Below are 20,873 nucleotides of genomic sequence, written 5' to 3' on the forward strand. Positions count from 1 at the left end.
GTGTTAGTTCATTTCCACTTTCTTCCAAGGAGTGAGTAGATTTGCGCAGTTCAGCTTTGTTATGCCTTTACATCTTCCTTCAAATTCTTTTTCCATTTATTCATGTTTATTTCAAGTGCTTCCTCCCATGACGAATAAAACTGTGTTGGGTTTCTTAGCAGCCTAGCTGTACAATGTACCACGAAGTAACCGTTCTGCATTTTTTATATCCTTCAGACAGGTGTTCCCAAAGAGTGCAGCATAGACTACTATTACTTGTTTTGCTTATACTTCTGCATAACCCAGAAAGGGAGGAACTTGTGGTTTGACTGAAGGCTTCATCAACCAACCAGCCAGAGGGAGTTTGCAATCACAGCTGCATGGGGAAAAGGTAAGCCACACCCTCACAAGAACAAATCGGTTGCTGCTCAGGGCCTTCCCCACATGGGTTGATGATCTGCTCAGGTGGTAGATCTCTGGTGCCAAGGCTGCCCTCCCTCAGAAGAGGGTTGGCTGAGTGGCCAAAGGGTGCTGGTAAGTAATGAAAATATCCCCTTCCCTAGGCAAAGAGCAGGAGTCCATAAAGACTACCATCCCTGGCCAGCCTAGCGGACTTCATGATCTGCTGGATGAAAAGAATAAGGAAGCCTGTTGAGTCTGTGGAAGTCTTGGTGCTGAAACTACATTGGTAGAACAGACTGTCTGTTTGTGTGGAGCCGGGGGTGAAGAATAGCCTATTAGTTTGGGGAAAAGCCCCTTGAAGAAAAGAATATTATAGTTATAATGAAATGATTGTAGGCTTTTAAGAAGTATTTGAAGACAGGGAACTAAAGCATGCGTTAAAAAATCTGTCATACTTTGCTGAATACACACGTTAATTTTATGCAACTTGCCTCTACTGTAAAACTGTACAAAAATCGGGTTTACATGTGGTAATGACTAAGAGTGGAGAAAAGCTATGCTAAAAATGTGTGCGGTGCTAACGTTTGCACACTACAAGAAAGGTCAGGTGTATAAGCCGTGTGCCGTTGCTGGCATAACAGTTTATAAAAAGGCAGGTGCAGATAAATAGATTCTCAAACCTCAATTCATTACTTTGACCTAGGACAACATTAAAAAGTAAACAGTTTTCACACTGTGGTATCATGGATATGCCAGAATTTCCACAGAACAGGAAATAACATGTGATGCGTGTTGATAAATATTGAATTATTACTGGAAATTCACAACGCATTCTTTGACGTGGAGGCAATTTTTTGGACATACAATTGTTTACAAAACACTCATTCTGGCTGCACAAAAAGAATAACCAGCAATGTTCTGAGGATAAAGACACCAATGGCTTACAATTTTCCATGAATACTCTCATGAATACACTTTGCTGCTGTGATGCAGTACAATAGATTTCTCTAACAGCAAGCTGATTTCATCCGTAAGTGCATCTTAACAATCCCCTCCTTTTCTCTATTTTATCCATATTTGAATAATAAATAAAACAATAATAATACTCAGAAATGTAAATAATGATAACATTGAATGTACAGTACCTTTACTATTTCCTCTTGAAATGCCACTAAGTTCAAGTATGATATATTGACCAGGTCTGGACCATAGACAACAGTTATCATTCGATTCTCCAGCCGACCTCCTAGGTTCCCAGCATCCAACAGTTCACGCAATTTTGGATCCTGCAAGTAAATATATTGTGTGACAGTGAACATCTGATTCGCAAAATAACTTGCATTTTGAGAGATGTTAACATTTTAAGCATCATCTACATTTCTGGCCTGGTTCATTTCTCACTGCAAATATCCGAAGTTATCACCTCTGGGAACAGTGAAAGACTTGACCTTGATTTTCCAATAATCCTGATCTCTGGATGGGTACAGCAAAGAGGACAGATTGTCAGGGCCTCTTAAAGTTTCCCACCCACCTGGCCTCCTTACACTTAATCATGGGCTTATAAGTGCTTTGCTTAATCACAGCCATAGAGCCTGATCCAAAGTCCACTGAAGTCAGTGATTTTAATGGATTTTGAATCAGGCCTAAAGTGGGAAGAAAAGGATTTCAACTGATTTCTTCCCCCAAAAAGAATTCAAGTAGAATCACTGGAAATGACACCACCATGTATAACAGAACAAGCTACTTTTACTCCTCTGCCTTCCCTTCCCCCATGTCCCAAGAGACCTTTTAAGTAAAGAATAAAACACATTATTTTAATTGAAAGTTATAATCCAGATATATTTAGTTTGCAGGATTTCCAGTCTCGTGCTCTTATAGCAATATTAATCACTAGGAGCAGTGTTGTACAAACAAATGCACACCATTTCTGAATAGTGAAGAGATATTTAATTAATTTTGCAGTTAAATATAGTAACAGAGTTTTGGCACTGGTAACACAATCTCTAGCAAGAACTTGTTTCAGGATATTTATCTCTTGGCTTCTGATGATTTAGACTGCAGCAGTGCCAACCAACATGCTAAGTCAATGTTTCTCAAACTGGGGTCCGCGGAGCAGGGGGAGTTTGGGGATCCCCGAAAAAATTTAAATCAAAATGGGGGTCCTCGGGCTGCTAAAGTTTGAGAGTCTCTGTGTTAGGTCCTTTCCAAACTCAGAACAATGCATGGTCCTTGCCCTGAAGAGTTTACAGTCTTCAGACAATGACAGCTAGGTGGAAGAATATTTTTGAAGTCAAACAGGGAGACATTCACCCCTTTGTAGAGGGCTGGCACAATCTGAGAGCGTAGGCTTCTTTCAAAGGTAAAAATTTTCAGAATGTTATAAATATAAAAATTGGCCAAGCGAATCAGAACCCTATTGGGTTAAATGAAAACTAACACTCGCATTCCTTCAGCAAAGTTAAGACAATGAAATCTCTCTAGTGAATTGAATCACTTGTGATCTGTGAAAGACAGACAAATAGCAGCTCCCATTTAGCTCTCATGTAAACTTTTCCCCCGTTAAGTAAATGCAATTATTATTCATGCTACAGTTCTTCAAAAAGCAAATACCCTCTGAGTGACAAACTAAATGCTGATTGTCCTATATAAATGGGGTTTATTATAGCAGGATGATAAATTTCAGAGTGTGAAAATGATCATTTATCTTGGAAAATAGGGAGATCTCAGCACAGGAGGAATATCAACATGCTAGTAGACATTAATCTAACAAGGACATTTTTTTGATAGCCATTACATGCATTTGCATGCATGGCTTATATGTATCTAATGAACGCTTACCCTGGTTCAAAGGAATATTTTGAAGCACCACATGTTAATTGGAAGGAAATAGAAAAACTGTCTTTCACGGGATGCTGAGCTTCTTTAAATGTTGGGTACAACGGTAAATTGCGTAGGAAAGGAGACAATATAATAAGCCTATTCAAATATGTTGCAGAAGAGGAATATTATGGTTTGTGCTCTGAACCAAAGCAGACCTCGTGGATAAACAAGTTAATGACAGGTTTTCACACCTCAGACACAAACAGCAAAGGAATATAAAAGCAGGAGGTGTGGCCAGTGGAGCGTGACGGCAAGAAGAAAAACACAGGGATGATGTCAACTCGCTGCTGTGAGAGGAGAGAAACAGACCAAGAAGTAATGTAGACTTTTCAGTCAGAACACAGTGTGTACAAGGTTTACTCAATCTTTACCCAAGAGTAAAAATAATGCAGGCTGAAGTCCAGCAAGAGAGTGGGGGCTATCCAGTTTATTGCACTGAATGCAGCATGTATAATTACCTGCCTTGTGGGCAGGAGGTATGTGTGTGCATTCAGTGAAAGCTACTCAGAGCCCTCAGAGCACAAGTACAGGCTCTTGAGGGTCTGAACTGAGGTCTGAACTGAGGATCTAAGGAAGACAGAGGTAGAAAAAAGAGACTTTTCAGGACACAGTAGAGCAATACCTCCCCCTGTTTGACAGCCTCTGTGCTGCTGAGGAGGATAAAAGTCTCAGTGAAGGAAAATATCAAGCTGGAACAGAGAGAAAGAATCCTATAGTTGGGACTCTCCTTACAACTGATGTCTGGTATCCTCTCACACTGACTTTCCTTAATTAGGAAAACACTTTAACCACCTATATTTTTCATTATGTTTATTCATAATGTGCTCTGAGAGTGCAATAAGGCTTTAGCTAATTGCTTCTAAAGTTTAAATCACCAGTTAATATTTCTGCAGAAGAAAACATTCAGAGAGTTCAAGTCCAGGGTTACCAGAAGGATGTGCTGCCATGGGAAAGATAGCTTGGTTAGTCTTAGGCAAGCTGCAGATTGCCTACAGCATCTGTCAAAAGGATAGACTCACTGAAGGTGGGATGTTGGATGAAGGGTAATGTTGGCTGGTTGATCATGGTATTTTATGCTTTTTGTTTAAGAAATATAAGTGGTATAAAACTTCCATTTGAGAAAATTCTTTGTAAATCGAAGTTGAATGGTATCTGCAGTCTAACAAACTTGTACATTTCATTTAAAACAGAAATGAAGACTATAACCGGTCCTGTCATAAGATACATTTCTAAACTGGGCAACAAACACCCTCAATAATAATAATGGACATTGTATGATTAGTATGGCTTTGTGTACATATTCTTCTCAATGCTATTTTTATTGTTGACGTGTACAATGGAGCCTGTGCCACCACTGAAAAAGGCCCTTGAAAATTATGGAAATGAAGAGCCATCTTTGAAAAAGAATTGTGGTAATAGTGACCTGCTGTCAAAACATACTGGATGATAATCCTAGTGGTGGCCATACATCACCAGTGGCCACCACCTTCTCAGGAAGCCACCTGTGCCAGTAGCAGCAGTGGAAGGTTGTGTTAGGCAGAGTTTGTTACTTATTCATGGTGGAATAATGATAGCACCCTTCACACCTGTAGATATTCCATTGGGAAAAATTGGCCAACCATTCCAGCCTAAACTGAATTCATACTCTCTTACAAATGGTTGGCATTTCAAGTGTAGTTGGTTTTCATTGTACCCATTACCTGAATACTCAGCTGTAATGCATTCTGTCCTTCGTTTTCCATGATGCCACTTTGCTACTCAAAGCAAAATGAGACCAGGAGAAAAGACTGGCAATGGAACATTCCTTGAGAGAGGCTTTAAGAAATGGAAAGATTTTCAAAGTTTGTTCAAACCGCATGCACTCAGTTCTAGGCATGAGAGAGCATCCCTTTGTATGGCAAGTGTACAAGAAAATTGAAACCAGTGGCTCAGGATTGTTACGGATATGCTCATTTCCAGCCATCATGATGGCATCACTGAAAATCGACAGCATGTCGAAATACTTTTAAAGGTATTCATACTCTGTGCAAGACAAAACAGTGTTTTTCAGGCGCATGATGAAACACGCAACTCCAGCTTTAGATGAAATTACACTGAAATTCTGGAGCTGGCTGGTTCTACTAAACCCAGCCTTTTGAACCGACTGACAAGCAGCTAGGGACATTATACAGCTCACCAGTACCAGAATACATTCTACTGCAGAAGTCCTGAGAGAAAATATTGTTGAAGAGGTCAGACAAGTCAAGTATTTTTATGCTCTTGCTGACAAAACTAAACATGAATTTAAAAAAAAGAACGGCTGTGTCTCCTAGTGCATAACCATAGAAAAGGAATAATTCAGGAAAGAGCTTGAATGTGCTTCCACATGGAAAACATAAATGCTGGATCGGTTTCTAACCTGATCATACAAGAACTACAGCATTTGAAGCTTGTTATCAATTACATTGCTACCCAGTGCTCTGATGGAGTTTCTGTGCTGAGCAGTCATTTAATAGGAGTGCACATTCAAACTCTAGAAAATGTTACATGTGCATTCTCATGCTCACGGTTTAACCTTGTTATTGTAGAGATATGTTCTAACATCACCTAGTATCAGGAAGTCTTTACATTTTCTAAAGGAGGTCCATATCTTCTTCAAGAGTAGTTAGAAGCACCATGAACTTTATGTTAAAGCACCACAAGAGCTATGCCAGAAGGCACTTAAGCTTGAAATTAGTTGGTTTTTCCATTATGATTCCCTCTAGCAAAATGTGGCAAAGTACTGGAAATATTAGATGCTATGGAGCAGCAGCTAGCACTGCAAATGGCCTGTTGGAGAGACTGAGGAGCTCCTTTTTCTTTTTTTTTGCTAAGGCTCTTAGTTTTGTTTTGTTTTTGTTTTTTTTGCGGGGGTGGGGAGAATCAAGATTTTGAGCAACATATCCTCTAAGCTGGCACAGTTCTTTGTTCCTGGCACAGTGGGTCAGTCATCTGCATATGATATTCCCAAGGGCAGTCAAAAACATATCAAAATTGATTTCTATTACCCTATGTTGGCCAGAATTCTTGCTTAGCTCTAACCTCTAACTCTAGCTTGCTTTCTTCACTAAATGCCTGTAATCTAAACGACGACAGTTTTCTTGATTATACTGCTCTAAAGACAACAGTAGATCGCTATGCACCAAGAGGCACCCATTTTCACAGTCTTGGTGCAGAAGGTGAAGCTGCCAGGATGCAGAGTACACCACAAAAATAACTGACATCAATTTCTGAACTTTGGAATGTTCTGAACGAGTTACCGAGAGACTATCCGTCTTCATGGTCAACTGTCGACAATGTGTTGAGCCTCTCAGTTTCTACAGCATCAAATGAGAGGTACTTCTCTGGGCTAAAGAGAGTTAAAGATTGCTTAAGATCCACCAAGGCAGAAGAGTGCCAAAGCGATTTGGTGCTCAGGGCCTCTGAGGGTATGTCTATACCACAAACAGACACATGTGGCTGGCCCGTGCTAGCTGACTTGGGTTTGCTCAGGTTTAACTGAGGTGTAGACTCTCAGACCTGGCAAGGAGGGAGGATTCCAGAGCTTGGGTTGGAGCCCAAGGTCAAACGTCTACACTGAAATTAAACAGCCCCTTAGCCTGAGCCCCTCGAGCCCAATTCAGGTGGTATGGGCCAGCCACAGGTTTTTAAATGCAGTGTAGACATACTCTCAGGGTATATTTACATAGCCTGTGGCAGCAAGCCTCCCAGCCCAGGGTGAGAGGCTCTCACAGTGATGCTAAAAAGCATCTGTGTAGACATTGCGGCTTGGACTGGAGCTCAGGCTCTGAAGGGCCGAGGGGGGAAGGATTCCGAACCAGAGCTGCAACTTAAGGCTACACAGCTTTTATTTTTAGCACAGCAACGTGAACCCAAGTCTGTCAACTTAGACTAAGTGGTTTGCTGCTGGAAGTCAACAATGTCATATGCTATTCTGACCATGCCAAGGCCAAGATGTTATTCACTATTATAGAAGATGACAGAAAATATTTTGCTGCCATGTCCTTTTTTTAATTTTTTCCCTTCAAACAGTGTTGTTAGTGAAAAATGCTCCAGCTTCAATCTCTAAAATACATACCTCAGATTCTCACACTTCCACCATGCCTGTCATAAATAAATTATTTCAACAGTAGTGAATGAATTGTTTGAACAGTAATAAGTCATCAAGACCAGATAGTATTCAACAAAGAGTTTTGAAATAACTCATATACGAAATTGCAGAACTACTAACTGTGGTATGTAACCTATCACTTAAATCATCCTCTGTACCAGATGACTGGAGGATAGCTAATGTGACACCATTTTTTTAAAAGGCACCAGAGGTGATCCTGGCAATTACCGGTTGGTAAGGTTAACTTAAGTACCAGGCAAACTGATTGAAAGAACAGAATTATCAGACACATAGATGAAGATGGTATGTTGAGAAAGAGTTAACATGGCTTTTGTAAAATGAAATCATGCTTCAGCAATCCACTATAATTATTTGAGGGGATCAACAAACGTGGGCAAGGGTGATCCAGTGGACTTAGTGTACTTGGACTTTCAGAAAGCCTTTGACAACATACCTCAGAAAAGGCTCTAAAGCAAAGTAAACAGTCGTGGGATAAGAGGGAAGGTCCCCTCATAGACCAGTAACTGGTTAATACACAGGAAATAAAGAGTAGGGATAAATGGTCAGTTTTCAGAATGGAGAGAGGTAAATGGAGGGATCCTCCAGGGGTCTGTATTGGGAGCACTGCTGTTCAACATATTCATAAATGATCTGGAAAAAGGGATAAACAGTGCAAAGTTTGCAGATGATACAAAATTACTCAAGATAGTTATGTACAAAGCAGACTGCAAAGAGTTACAAAGGGATCTCACAAAACTGGGTAACTGGGCAACAAAATGACTGATGAAATTCAGTGTTGATGAATGTGAAGTACTGCACGTTATATAAAATGGCCCATTCTAAATAATCTGTTATCACTGAAGAAACGGATCTTGGATTCATTGTGGATAGTTCTGCATTTATGTGCAGCAGCAGTCAAAAAAGCTAACAAAATGTTAGGAACCATTAAGAAAGGTATAGAGAATAAAACAGTAAATATCATAATGCTTCTATACAAATCCACGGTACAAATCTCACCCCTTGAATATTGTGTGCAGTTCTAGTCACTCTATCTCAAAAAAGATATATACAGAATGATAAAGGTACAGAGAAGGGCAACAAAAATTATTAAGGATATGGAACAGCATCCATCTGAGGGCAGATTAAAAAGACTGGGATTAATCATCTTGGAAAGGAGATGACTAAGGGGGCATATGATAGAGGTCTATAAAATCAGGAATGGTGTGGAGAAAGTGACTAATGAAGCGTTATTTACCCCTGCACTTAACACAAGAACCAGGGGTCACCCAATGAAAGTAATAGGCAGCAGGTTTAAAACAAATTAAAAGGAAGTACTTTTTCACATAATGCACAGACAGCCTGTGGAACTCATTGCCAGGGGATGTCGTGAAGGCCAAAAGTACAACTTTGTTCAAAAAAGAATACGATAAATTCACGGAGGATAACATCTATGGCTATTAGCCAAGATGGTCAGCAACCCTATGCTCTGGGTGTCCCTAAACCTCTGACTGCCAGATGCTGGGACTGGATTACAGGGCATGGATCATTTGATGATTGCCTATTCTGTTCATTCTCTTTGAAGCATCTGATGTTGTCCACTGTTGATACTGGGCTAGATGGACCATTGGTTTGACCCAATATGGCCATTCTTATATGCATTCTCCTCTCCACAATCTTAAATATGATTAACTAACTACTAAAACACTCATTTATAAACAGTTTAATGGACTGACTTCAGAAGTTCATTATGCATAGATAATGTTTTAAATTAGAATAAGGAGAGCTATGAAACCATCCAGAATTATGCTTGGATTTGAAACCACCAGGGACTATACCACAGACTGCAGTAAATGTCATTCTGGCCTTATAATGGGGGATTACATATATGGGGGCAAGTAGATTTTATATTTTTAAAGTAAACCATTCAATCTTTGTCTACTAAAAATAGTAGCAATGTATCATACTGCGTGACTACACTGCTTGCGGTGCAAAGGCTAAAAGATGGATACATCAAGGCTAGGGGATCAATAATATTTTTACTATATTTGTCTTGTGTGCTTTGAATTTGTTATTTTATAAGCTTGAAAAACAGGTTTTATTTGGTACTGGGTCTGCACGCCACAGGTGCAGATTACTTAGCTTTAAAAATTGCCTGTCTGGTCTGCGTTGGTTAATTTTGTCGTAGTAAATCTATATGAATTGTTATAAAATATATAGGAAATAATCACAAGAAATGTTCCTGAAATAGACTGATTTTTACATTTTATCCTTCAAAAATGTCCAAGATCTTACAGGCTCCTGGACTTGACCCTCCTACTGAAAACTGAAATGATTCCCTGAATCACAGGTGTAGATACTCAGTCCATTCCAGCTGTGCATTTATACTTGGGGTGGCACAGAGAACTATAGAAAACTCATTACCACCTTCCTTGTACATTTTTTTGCTAAAATATTTACCTCTGGCATTATGAAGAAATTAGGATGCAAGTGATAATTCTGATAAATGGCAAAATACTCCCCTTTTAGATCATGCCCAAAAGAGGTTTGGCCTTCCAAGGGATGTGTTCATAGCCCCACCTGTGACCAATTAGCTGTCTCCCCAGTGATGGGTCTGAGGTCACGAAGGAGGTGATAGTCTAAAGTCATCTGGTCGTTAGGCCAACAAGCAGTTCAGTGGTGAGGAAGACCTGCAAGACACCCTAGCCTAGTCATAGGAAAGGGACCTGGAAAGGGGTCAGGCAGCAGGACCTGGTTTATCTGTTTGATTTATGTTGGAATGTTCTGGTTTGGTGAAATAAACCTTTCCCTAAAGAAAGGGACTGAAATTCTGCTGCTGTTAATTTGATGCACTGGCTGGCAAGTGGGCCTACCAGCTTACAGTCTTGATCCAACAAAGCTTGATTGCCATTGAAATCAATGGAAGTCAGGAGTCTAAATGCCTTTGAGGATCTGGGGCTAAGTGCTTTGCTGGATTGGGACTTTAGTGAGGACATACGGAAAAAAAAAATCAACCAGCTCCTTCTGAGATTCACAGAAAACCAGCTAGACAAGCTGACAAAGATAATATTTGCGCTATAGATGAAATATTTTAGCACCAAACACTCAGAAACTACTATTTAGATTAGAAGATATCTCTGGGCATGCTTCATAAACAGCAGATTGCCAATGTTAGCATCCATATCAGTTTTAAACATTGGTGCTAACATGAAGACTGTATTCACAGCTGATTCAAGATGTAGTGACCAGATAAGATTCTAATTCCAATATGCTTAGATGTTTGCTGAAAGAGATAAACAGCCTGTGATAGTCTTCTATACAGAAGGTCTGATGGCGGCTGACTCCATCCCACTGGCATCTTTCATGAACTACAGCTCTCAGACTGGAGCTATCTGAAGACCTAACTCAGGAGATGAACTCGCACAAAACCAGCATGTCTGCAGTGACACCCCTGCCCAGGGTGAGGTGCCTTTTAACCAGACAAACACAGAAAGAGTGACAAAGGATGGTGTCAGCAGGAGGAAAGAATTTAGAATCCATTTCAAACTGGTTCATCCACGTTGAACTAGGATAGACAGTGCCTGTGTTGCCATCCCCTTATGTAAGAGCTGAACTATTTCATTCTGCTTCCTCTCTGAAACTGGTAAACAAAAATATGCCCCAAACTGAAGAAGCCAAAATAGAAGCGCAGGACAGAGAAGAAATCCTCCAGCAATATGAACAGAAAGCCAGAATAGTGAAGTGGATGGGATGGATGGGAGAAGTGTATTGATGGATTCTACTGACATTCATGAAACTGTACTGAACATCTGTTAGCACTCACTCAGCCCACAGGTAGACTGATGGAAATAAGTTCCAAATCCTTCTCCAGTTGTGATGTCTTTCCTGGAAGTCTGACCAATAGCATATCCAGCAATGTTGATGATAGCTTCACCAATCTTAGGGTATATCCACAAAGCAAAAGTGGGCCTGGGCTAGAACCTTGCATCCAGCTACTGCAGATAATGACAGCAGTGAAGACGGGCCTTCAGTGCTGGCGAGCAACCCAAGCACATACCCAGGGTCTGTGCTGGGCTTGCACTACTTGTACATCTTCACTGCTAGTGTGATCCACATTAGCTGGATTCAAAGTAGCTTGGACAGGCTTGCCTAAGCACAGTTTCTGCTGAGTAGACATACTCTTAGATTGCTCCCAGACAATGCAGAAAGGCCAGTGTTCTTAAAATGTAACTTGCTAGTATTTAAATTCCAACTAATATATGTTCTACACGTTACAGTCAATGCAATATAACCATGTAAATATATCACAATTTGTTTAACCTATCTCCTAAAATTTGCACCATCTTTAAGAGGAAATTTACCATGCTATTTTTGTTACATACTGCAGTCTGGGTGTATAAAACATTTGCTATGTAGTTTTGTGGACTTTTAAAGCCCGGCTGGGATATGTTTCACAATTTTTCTCCTCAGAGATTAAAGGATCTATTCTCCCTTCCCCCTCCTGGATTCGTATTTGCTATCCATGACATTTGGGGGAGCTGGAATACAGTATCTAACAAATCTGAAAAAAGATGGATTCTTCACATGCTTATCGGACAGTGCTTTTCATCCTCTAAGCTCCGAAGAGGTATTTTACAAAACTATTCTTTAGATACAGAGACTGCAGTGTCTATATTGCTATGGCAAATGTTATGGATCAGATAAAAGACCACATACCACTTTGGATATAGAAACTTGTTTTATTGAGGGGGGATGTTGTCAAGGCCAGTAATGACAAAATGAACGACAATGAATAGTCATTGGGCCAGGGAAAGAGACACTAACCTAAGACATGAAAGACCCAGTGACTATTTATATACAATGGTTCAGCTTGAACAAGGAGAGACTGAAAAAGTCCCCCATCAGGATACCCCATAGGCCAGTGGCTCAGGCACTCTCCTGCAGTGTAGGAGACCCAAGCTCAACTTGCTGCTCTGCATCAGGCAGAGAGGGGGTAGTGAACGTGGGTCTCCCACATCCCAAAGAGGGCCCTAACCACTGGGCTAAAATGTATAAGGGTGCTTTTGTCCTCCACTGCTCCTGCCACCCAGCAGTGAGCATCAGAGCCCAGATCTACAGCCCTGGGCTTGTGCTAAGATGCTAAAGGCTGTGTAGACATCTGAGCTTGAGCTCCGAAGCCCAAGGAAGGGGATGGGTTTTAGAGCCTAAGCCACAATGTCTAGACTGCTGTTTTTAATGCTGTATCCCGAGCTCCACATCTCGAGACTCTGAGGCTCACTGCTCTGGATTTTAAAATGCAAGGTAGACATACAACTGCAGACACATTTTTTTGGTGAATAAAATATTTGTGTGAAAAAAATACACCCAGCTCTACTAAGCAGCATGAATTTATTGCGTCTACTAATCATACGTCACTCTCAGGGGCTGTGTGCAGCATGCTGTACAGTGCCCAGCTAAGCCTCACTTTCTCTGAACCACGAGGATTAATGATTAAATTATCCCATCTCTGCAGAACAGATTTCTGTGTTTATTAAAGCTCAAGCACTGTTTTTCTCTTACACACATCAACGGGCCACAGACCAGCCAAGTCTTCAACTTAAATATATTGCGACACCTATCTTACTAAAGCCTGTCAAAGCTTCAGCACTTTTTTTTTTCCCCCTAGAGCAACTGACTCTCCTCTGAGATCTGTGTCAAGCACTTGGAGAATGTGCCAGATGATAAAGATTTTCTCAGGAGTGAACAACCAGGGGCCAAATAAAATGAGTCTCAAAAGACTCAACAAGAATACACTGCTTCTTAAAAACAGATGCACAATTAAAATATTACAGCAAGTCTCATTCATTGAAGTCATTAATTTACCAAGTTTTCAGTAAAATAAAGAAATGACAATGGGAAGCTTCTTTCTTTTTTGTTACACGTTTGGTGTACGTGGGTGTGTATAAGTTGCTTAAAAAGAAATGTTAGCTATAACAGGAAGGTATAAATACCATCACAGGCTCTTTAATCTAGTGGAGAAATGCATAACACAGAACCAATGGCTGAAAGTTAAAGCCACACTGGAAATAAGGCATACTTTTTTTAATTGGGTGATTAAGCTTTGAAACAAACTACCACGGCAAATGATGGATTCTTCCAATCAAAACTAGATATTTTGTCTGGAAAGATGTGCTTTTATTCAAGCACAATTTATTGACCCAAATAGAGGAGTACCTGGATGAAATTCTACGGTTTGTGTTATACAGGAGGTCAGGCATGGTCTAATAGTCCCTTCTGGCCTTAAAAATCTATGAATAAATGAATAATTTAATCTATCAAGACAATAGAGTTTTCCTAAAGACCTCTTTGGTAAGCACTGTAACTCCTGTTCCTGCATTGATCAAGTAATATTTACACATTCGCCTAAAATAACATATATTGCCAAAATGTATCTTATTTCTATATCTGAAATATTACTAGAGCTGGGCAGAGAAACTGACAAAGCAATATTTCATGAGAGGATATAGTTCTGTTGAAATAAAAAAGCTTTGCAAAATTAGGTCAATTTCACAGGAATTAAATTAAGGAAAAAAGGGAGGAGAAGTTCCAATAATGCTGAAATGTCCCATTTTGACATTTTCAGAATGAAATGTTTTGATTTTTTCTTCTGAAAGGGTTTTTTGTTTTGAAAATTTTAAAATATTGTATTGTATTTATATTATGCAAAGAAAATTTAAAGAATCCAAATCAATATGAAATGATTGACCTGAAACTTTTTTTTAAATTTTCTTCCTGCAAAATTTCAAAATTTTGAGTCAAATCAGAACTAAGCCATATTTCAAAACCTTGAACTCCTTCACAAAATGGAGCTTCCATACTCTTCCCACCTCTAGCTATTAAGTTAATATTGTTCCAAGACTTAAAGAATAATGTCCTTAAAATGAGCAACACTTTCACCAAGCTATAATTTTGATCTCACTATAATCTCAGTAATTTATAATATAGTAGGAAGGTGAATATTTAGAAGTGAAACTGACATTTACAAATGTATATATTTAAATAATTCTCACATAGTGCATGATGCAGCTCCCATTGAAGTCAACTGCAGTTTTTCCATCAAATTCGCTGGAGGCTGGCTTGGGTCTACACTGTCAGGATCAATCTATTAAGGCTGGGATATAGGCAGCCATGCCTAATGGTTAGTGTTGGGGGAGGCAGGTCCCCACGCCAAACAGGGTTCAGAACCAGGAGGTCTGGAACCAAGATTCAAATACCAGGAATCAGGCCATGTCAGGAAACCAGCAGGCCAGGAAAAGCAGACAAACTGGAGACCAGGAATTATGAGTCAGATACCAGGAATAAGGCTGAATAAGGAAACCAGAAGGTCAGGAAAAGGAGACAAACCAGTTATCAAAAACCATGAGTCAGATTCCAGGAATCAGGCTGAGTCAAGAAACAAGGAGGTGTGGATTAGAAGACAAGAACAAGTAGCACTGGGTGAGCAGTCCAAAGCAGGGCAGAGCCCAGTTGTTTCTCCTTTTTGCTTACGTAAGGAGAGTGGGCCAATCAGAAACTCCACTGCTTCTCCCCAGAGGGGAGCCTTTGATCTGGGCTTCAGGGAGCCCTGATTCTAGCTGAGAGTGATGACCCCCAGTAACCCTATAAACCAGAGTTTGAAACTGTGGGTCATGCCACAACCTTAGGGCCAAAAACATCTCTGTCAGCTGCATGATGAAAGTCTTCACTTCTGTTCTTCTGTCTCTCTTTTGTGCTAGTCTGATGGATTTAAGAAGGACTTTTGCTGGCCCTTTGCACACGGGTGAATTTCACACGCAGAGCAGAATGGGCATCAAGAGATCAGCTCAGGCCCAGACCAGAGAGAATTTAGCCTTTAATAGCTATCTAAATCTTTCAAACTTCAGTTCTTTATTTAACAAAAGCTATCAGGGTGAATGAGAGCAAGTCAAAGAGAAGAGAAGAAGAAAAAAGGCATAGGTCAATGCATGCCAGATCGTGACCTCTGGCCAAAGCCCAGGTGCACAAGCCATGTGTAGGGATCATAAGGCAGACAAACTACAGAAGTAGCAGAGCAGCAGTGGAGCTATTTGAGAGCTGCGACAGGCAAAGCAGGTGACTAAGAATTGCGCAGGTCCTATTATTTTTGTTACCCTGTCTCCTCTGCACTCACCCCGCTTGTTTGTCTCACTGACCTGTTACATCTGGTCTTTTAGAGTGTAAGCTCCTCAGGGCTTTTCTATACGTTTGTACAGTGTCTAGTTTAATAGGACCCTGGCATGGCCGAGGCCTGTAGGCACGACCCGCAATCTAAACATTGAATAATGACAAGACTTACGGTTGCCAGCTTCATTATATTTAAAACCTGGACACTCCAGCAGGACAGCTGGAATCTCTCTCATCCTGGTTCTTCCCCCTCAAAGCCCCACCCCTGTCCTGCCTCTTCCCACCAAGACCCTGCCCCTCGTCTGCGCCTCTTTCCCCCGCACATTGCTTGCTGCTATTCCCCTCTCTGCCCTGCCGGGGTTGGGAGGAACTCACCTGCAGAGCTGCGGTTGGGAGCTGCAGCCGCCTGACGCAGGTAGGAGGCAGCCCCAGATGAGTATGAGTTGGCGCGGGTGATGACCCAGCACCTCCCCGCTTGCAGTAACCAGACTTTGCGTGTCCAGTCAGTAGATATGACCGGACACTGTCAGGTCTCCTATTTGATTGGACTTTCCAGATGAAAACCAGGCACCTGGCTACCCTAACAACAGTGTCTGTAATCCTTGTGCTCCCCATCCATGGAGGCTTTATTAATTATTATTATTACCGTCATCATCATGTGTATTGTGGTAGCACATAGGAGCGGCAGTCCTGGAGCAACACCCCACTATGCTCGGCGCTGCACGCACACAGAACACAAAGACAGTCCCCGCCCCAAACAGTTTACAGTCTATGTCATTCAAGTTAGAGGATCACATAATCACACCCTTGTGCCTTCTACTAGCCAAAACACATGCACAGCAGTGGCAGAAAGCCTCATTTCAAGAATCTCGACCACCATCATGCCCCCAAATAGTCAGAGATCTTCCATTCTCTCTGTCACAGTATCACCAGAGGGCACTAAAATCCATAGGAAATAATCAGCTTTTCTTGTAACAGCCACCTGGGGGGGGGTTGCTAGTTTTGTCAGAATTAAAACGCGGAGGAGGAGTGGTGTGGTGATCACTTTATCCAGAATCATGGCAATGGATGCAGAAAAGACCTATTTGATCATTAAGTTAATTTTCCTGCCATTTCTGGAGAGAGGAAGTATCCGTTGTTAAATTAAAATTGTCTACCTTTTCTGTAAACTGTCATTTCCATGTGATGGTGTTTATTTAATGGAGAGGTGAATATAAAAAATGTGTGGATGATACGTTAACTGCTACATTCTGCTTCTCAGTGTATCAGATTCTATAGTAAAACACCATGGGACTATGAAAAACGTAAGTCAGAGCTTTACTGTACATGCTGGTTTAGCATATACCGAGTTTAATGAATTTGCCCCATGTCTCTTACCTGTATGGCAAATTTACAGCACTGATTCCCTAACTCTAACTTTTCAGTCTCTTAGAATAGCTCCAGAAAAGGAAACATGTCTCTCACAAGAACTACTTCTTCTTTTAGATACTATTCAAGCCTTTGAGAAATACCAGATCCACATAAAACCCATTTTCTTTCTAAAGGGAAGTCAATTTTGAATGTCATTTCAGCAGAAAAATTTATTAAAGTTCTTAGCCGCTTAAATATTATAGCAGGACGTGTTACAGTCATGATTCTTCACTACCGTATAACATATATTATTAAAAATGCCGGACTGTTTGAATGGCCACATTTAACTTAAAGACATTTTGACGCATTATCAGCTTTCAAATTCTTTGTTATAAAATTATGAATGCGACATGAGAGTATTGTAATATATGTGGAGTGAAAATCCAATTACAGTAAAAGCCTGGATCTGCTGTGAAAATACCATCGTCACATTGCCACTACATGCACATAAATCAGCTGCAGCCTGACTCATGAAAACATCCTTATTCAGGACAGCATTTAAGCACACACTGAAACCCCACTGTCATCAAAGCGAGAAAATGTGAACCCCAAAGGCACAAAAAGCAGAAAGCCAAGAAAAAGACCACAAATGGGTGGAGTATTTTTTAAAAAATGAATAGGGCGGTCCGTTAATCGCAATTAACTCACGTGATTAACTCAAAAAAAATTAATCGCAATTAACCGCACTGTTAAACAACAGAACACCAACTGAAATTTATTAAATATTTTTGGATGTTTTTCTACATTTTCAAAAGTATCAATTTCAGTTACATCACAGAATACAAAGTGTACAGTGCTTACTTTATATGATTTTTTATTACAAATATTTGCACTGTAAAAATGATAAAAAAAAGAAACAGTATTTTTCAGTTCACCTCATATAAGTACTGTAGTGCAATCTCTTTATCATGAAAGTGCAACTTACAAATGTAGATTTTTTTTGTTATAAAACTGCACTCAAAAATAAAACAATATAAATCTTTAGAGTCTACAAGTCCACTGAGTCCTACTTCTTGTTTAGCCAATCGCTAAGACAAACAGGTTTGTTTACATTTACAGGAGATAATGCTGTCTGCTTCTTATTTACAATGTCACCTGAAAGTGAGAACAGGCATTCACATGACACTGTTGTAGCTGGTGTTGCAAGATAATTACATGCCAAAAGATTCATATGACTCTTCATGCTTCAGCCAGAGTTCCAGAGGACATGCTTCCATGCTGATGACGCTTGTTAAAAAAAGAATGTGGTAATTAAATTTGTGACTGAACTCCTTGGGGGAGAATTGTATGTCTCCTGCTCTGTTTTACCCTCATTCTGCCATATAGTTCATGGTACAGCAGTCTAGGGTGATGACCCAGCATATGTTGTTCGTTTTAAGAACACTTTCCCTGCAAATTTGATAAAATGCAAAGAAGATACCAATGTGAAATTTCTAAAGATAGCTACAGCACTTGACCCAAGATTTAAAAATCTGAAGTGCCTTCCAAAATCTGAGAGGGATGAGGTGTGGAGCATGCTTTCAGAAGTCTTAAAATAGCAACACTCTGATGCGGAAACTACAGACGTCTAACCACCAAAAAATAAAATCGACCTTCTGCATTATCTTCTGCAAATGTAAACAAACCTGTTTGTCTGAGCGACTGGCTGAACAAGATGTAGGACTCATTGGACTTGTAGACTCTAAAGTCTGACACTGTAGAAAATGTAGAAAACATCCACAAATATTTAAATAAATGGTATTCTATTAATGTTTAACAGAGAAATTAATCGTGATTAATTTTTTTAATTGCATAATTAAATGTGATTAATTTTTTTAATAGTTTGACAGCCCTAAAAATGAATTTCATAATATAATTTTAAAACCAATTTCATGATTTTGGATGCTGATTCATGATTTCTGAATGCTTGGGGTTGGCAATCCTAAAAAACCTGTAACACTCCTTTTAACCCTGCTTAATACTTTCTCTTTCCATTTCTATAACTCTCAAAGGCCATGGTGCAAAGGCTTCTTTTAGTAAAAAGGGATTGGCCAAGAACTTGATAACAGACCTCTCTGTAAGAATGCAGAGTTCATTTGATCAAGGGCTAAACATGCAATTCTGAGAATTGCAAGGGACTCTTATGAATACGTATTGAGTATTAGCGGCAAGGTAGGTCGGGTAATATTTTCCATCGGACCCACGTCTGTTGGTGAAAGAGCACTATTATGCCAGTGGAAAACAGCCAAAGTGCTACATGATCTACTGCCAAAGTGCTACTGCTAAAATAGCAACACAGCTTACAAAAGGGCTGGTAAAGTGTTGCTGGGAATTTATACAAAACAGATGCTGATATTTTAATAGTGCTTTAATTTTAAAAAAGGTTTGGAAGGGGACCAGGTGGTCCAACTGCAGTGTTTCCCAGTACCATTAGGACATTTGCACCTAGGGTGACCAGATGTCCTGATTTTATAGGGACAGTCCTGATTTTTGGGTCTTTTTCTTATATAGGCTCCTATTACCCCCCACCCCCGTCCCGATTTTTCATACTTGCTGTCTGGTCACCCTACCTGCACCATTCTGGGACAAGCCTTCTCCAGGTATCCAATTTGCTTTTTATATGGGATGGTGGGCTTGTGCTACATGAATAGTATTGAGAGTCGAATCATGAATTCTCTTTCCAGCAGTTCTAAAGATTATTCTGAGTGACCACAGCCAAGTCACTTAACTTCCCTGTCTCTCAGTTCCTCCATCCATTACATTTACATCTTGGATAACAATATGTATCTCCCTCACAGGAGTGTGTTAAAATAAATTCAGTAGGGGCCTTGTCCTGTGCTTACTATAGCCCATACCACAGGTCCCACTGACGTGGAGGGGCCAGAGATCAGGTTCTAATTCAGTAAAGCTTTACAGAAAACTACAGCAGTGTTTTTATAAAACTTGGGAATAGGTATAAAAAGGGTAAATTAATAACTGCTTCCCTGCACAGAACAAATGTCTGAACGTAAATGGCCATTAACAATTATTGCATATGTACATACCTGTGTGTGAACAAGACATTGTGAGAGTCAGTTTCCCACACGTATTTTAAAGCTTAGCTGCCACTAAGTCAGAAACAAAAACCAATCCCTGAAGAGATTAAACTGGGGCTCACAGACATCTTGCATGAGGTTTAAGAAGTGTAACGGCAAGGTATGCAAAGCTGACAGCATACCCTTTTAAAGATTAAACAACGACGGTAATACATTCCCAGTTCTGTATGAGTCCTACTGGGATATATCCCATTATTCTCATGACAACTATTTTAGAGCACTGCCAAACGACCTCCCCCGCTCTACCACAAAACTGAACACTGCGGCACCAGCAAAGTTAGGGGACATCTTTGGGAGTTTCATTGTCATGGAAAGCATCTCATCTGTCTCAGTCTGAGGAGATGAGTCACAGAATTCGTTATCACTGACAAAACTGTGCTATCAGCCTTCTTGGAGGTAGCATAAAAAGACATCTGAGCAAAGCAAGAAGTTGCAGGTATTTGGGAAAGAGCCACTCTAGACAAATCAGACATGCTACTGTACGTGGCTAACTCTTACACAAGTACAAGCTAGAGTTGGTTAAGTTGGCTAACACTGCAAAGAGAGTTCTCAAAGGCCCTGATCCAGCAAAATACTTACACATTTGTTTGATTTTAACTTAGTTCTACGTTAAGCACAGGCTAAATATTTTGTTGCACTGGGGCCTTAAAGTTTGATTCTGTTTACTCAGAAATCAATGGCAAAACTCTCATAAACTTCCATGATGCAGGATCAGGCTCTTACTTCACAAATACCTCATCAGAGTTTGTACCCATTTAAAAAAAGAAAAAAAAAAAAGATCAAAAATTTTGAAACTTTGGATCCAAAAATTAAGTACCTATTAAACCAAATAAATAAATAGT

The 20,873-nt window shown here is 40.1% G+C and overlaps 1 protein-coding gene across 2 annotated transcripts in view; it reads right to left on the bottom strand.

The window, feature by feature from the left end:
- The window catches only part of PLCB1 (phospholipase C beta 1), a 662,054-nt gene that overhangs the window by 239,837 nt on the left and 401,344 nt on the right, over positions 1-20,873 (bottom strand). For both annotated transcript variants that reach the window (XM_030558021.1, XM_030558022.1), the window contains exon 4: positions 1,527-1,667. In XM_030558021.1, the coding sequence (XP_030413881.1) occupies positions 1,527-1,667 (141 nt within the window). The remainder of the gene's footprint in view (positions 1-1,526; positions 1,668-20,873) is intronic.

The sequence above is a fragment of the Gopherus evgoodei genome, chromosome 3 (assembly GCF_007399415.2).
Source record: "Gopherus evgoodei ecotype Sinaloan lineage chromosome 3, rGopEvg1_v1.p, whole genome shotgun sequence".
Lineage (NCBI taxonomy): Eukaryota > Metazoa > Chordata > Testudines > Testudinidae > Gopherus > Gopherus evgoodei.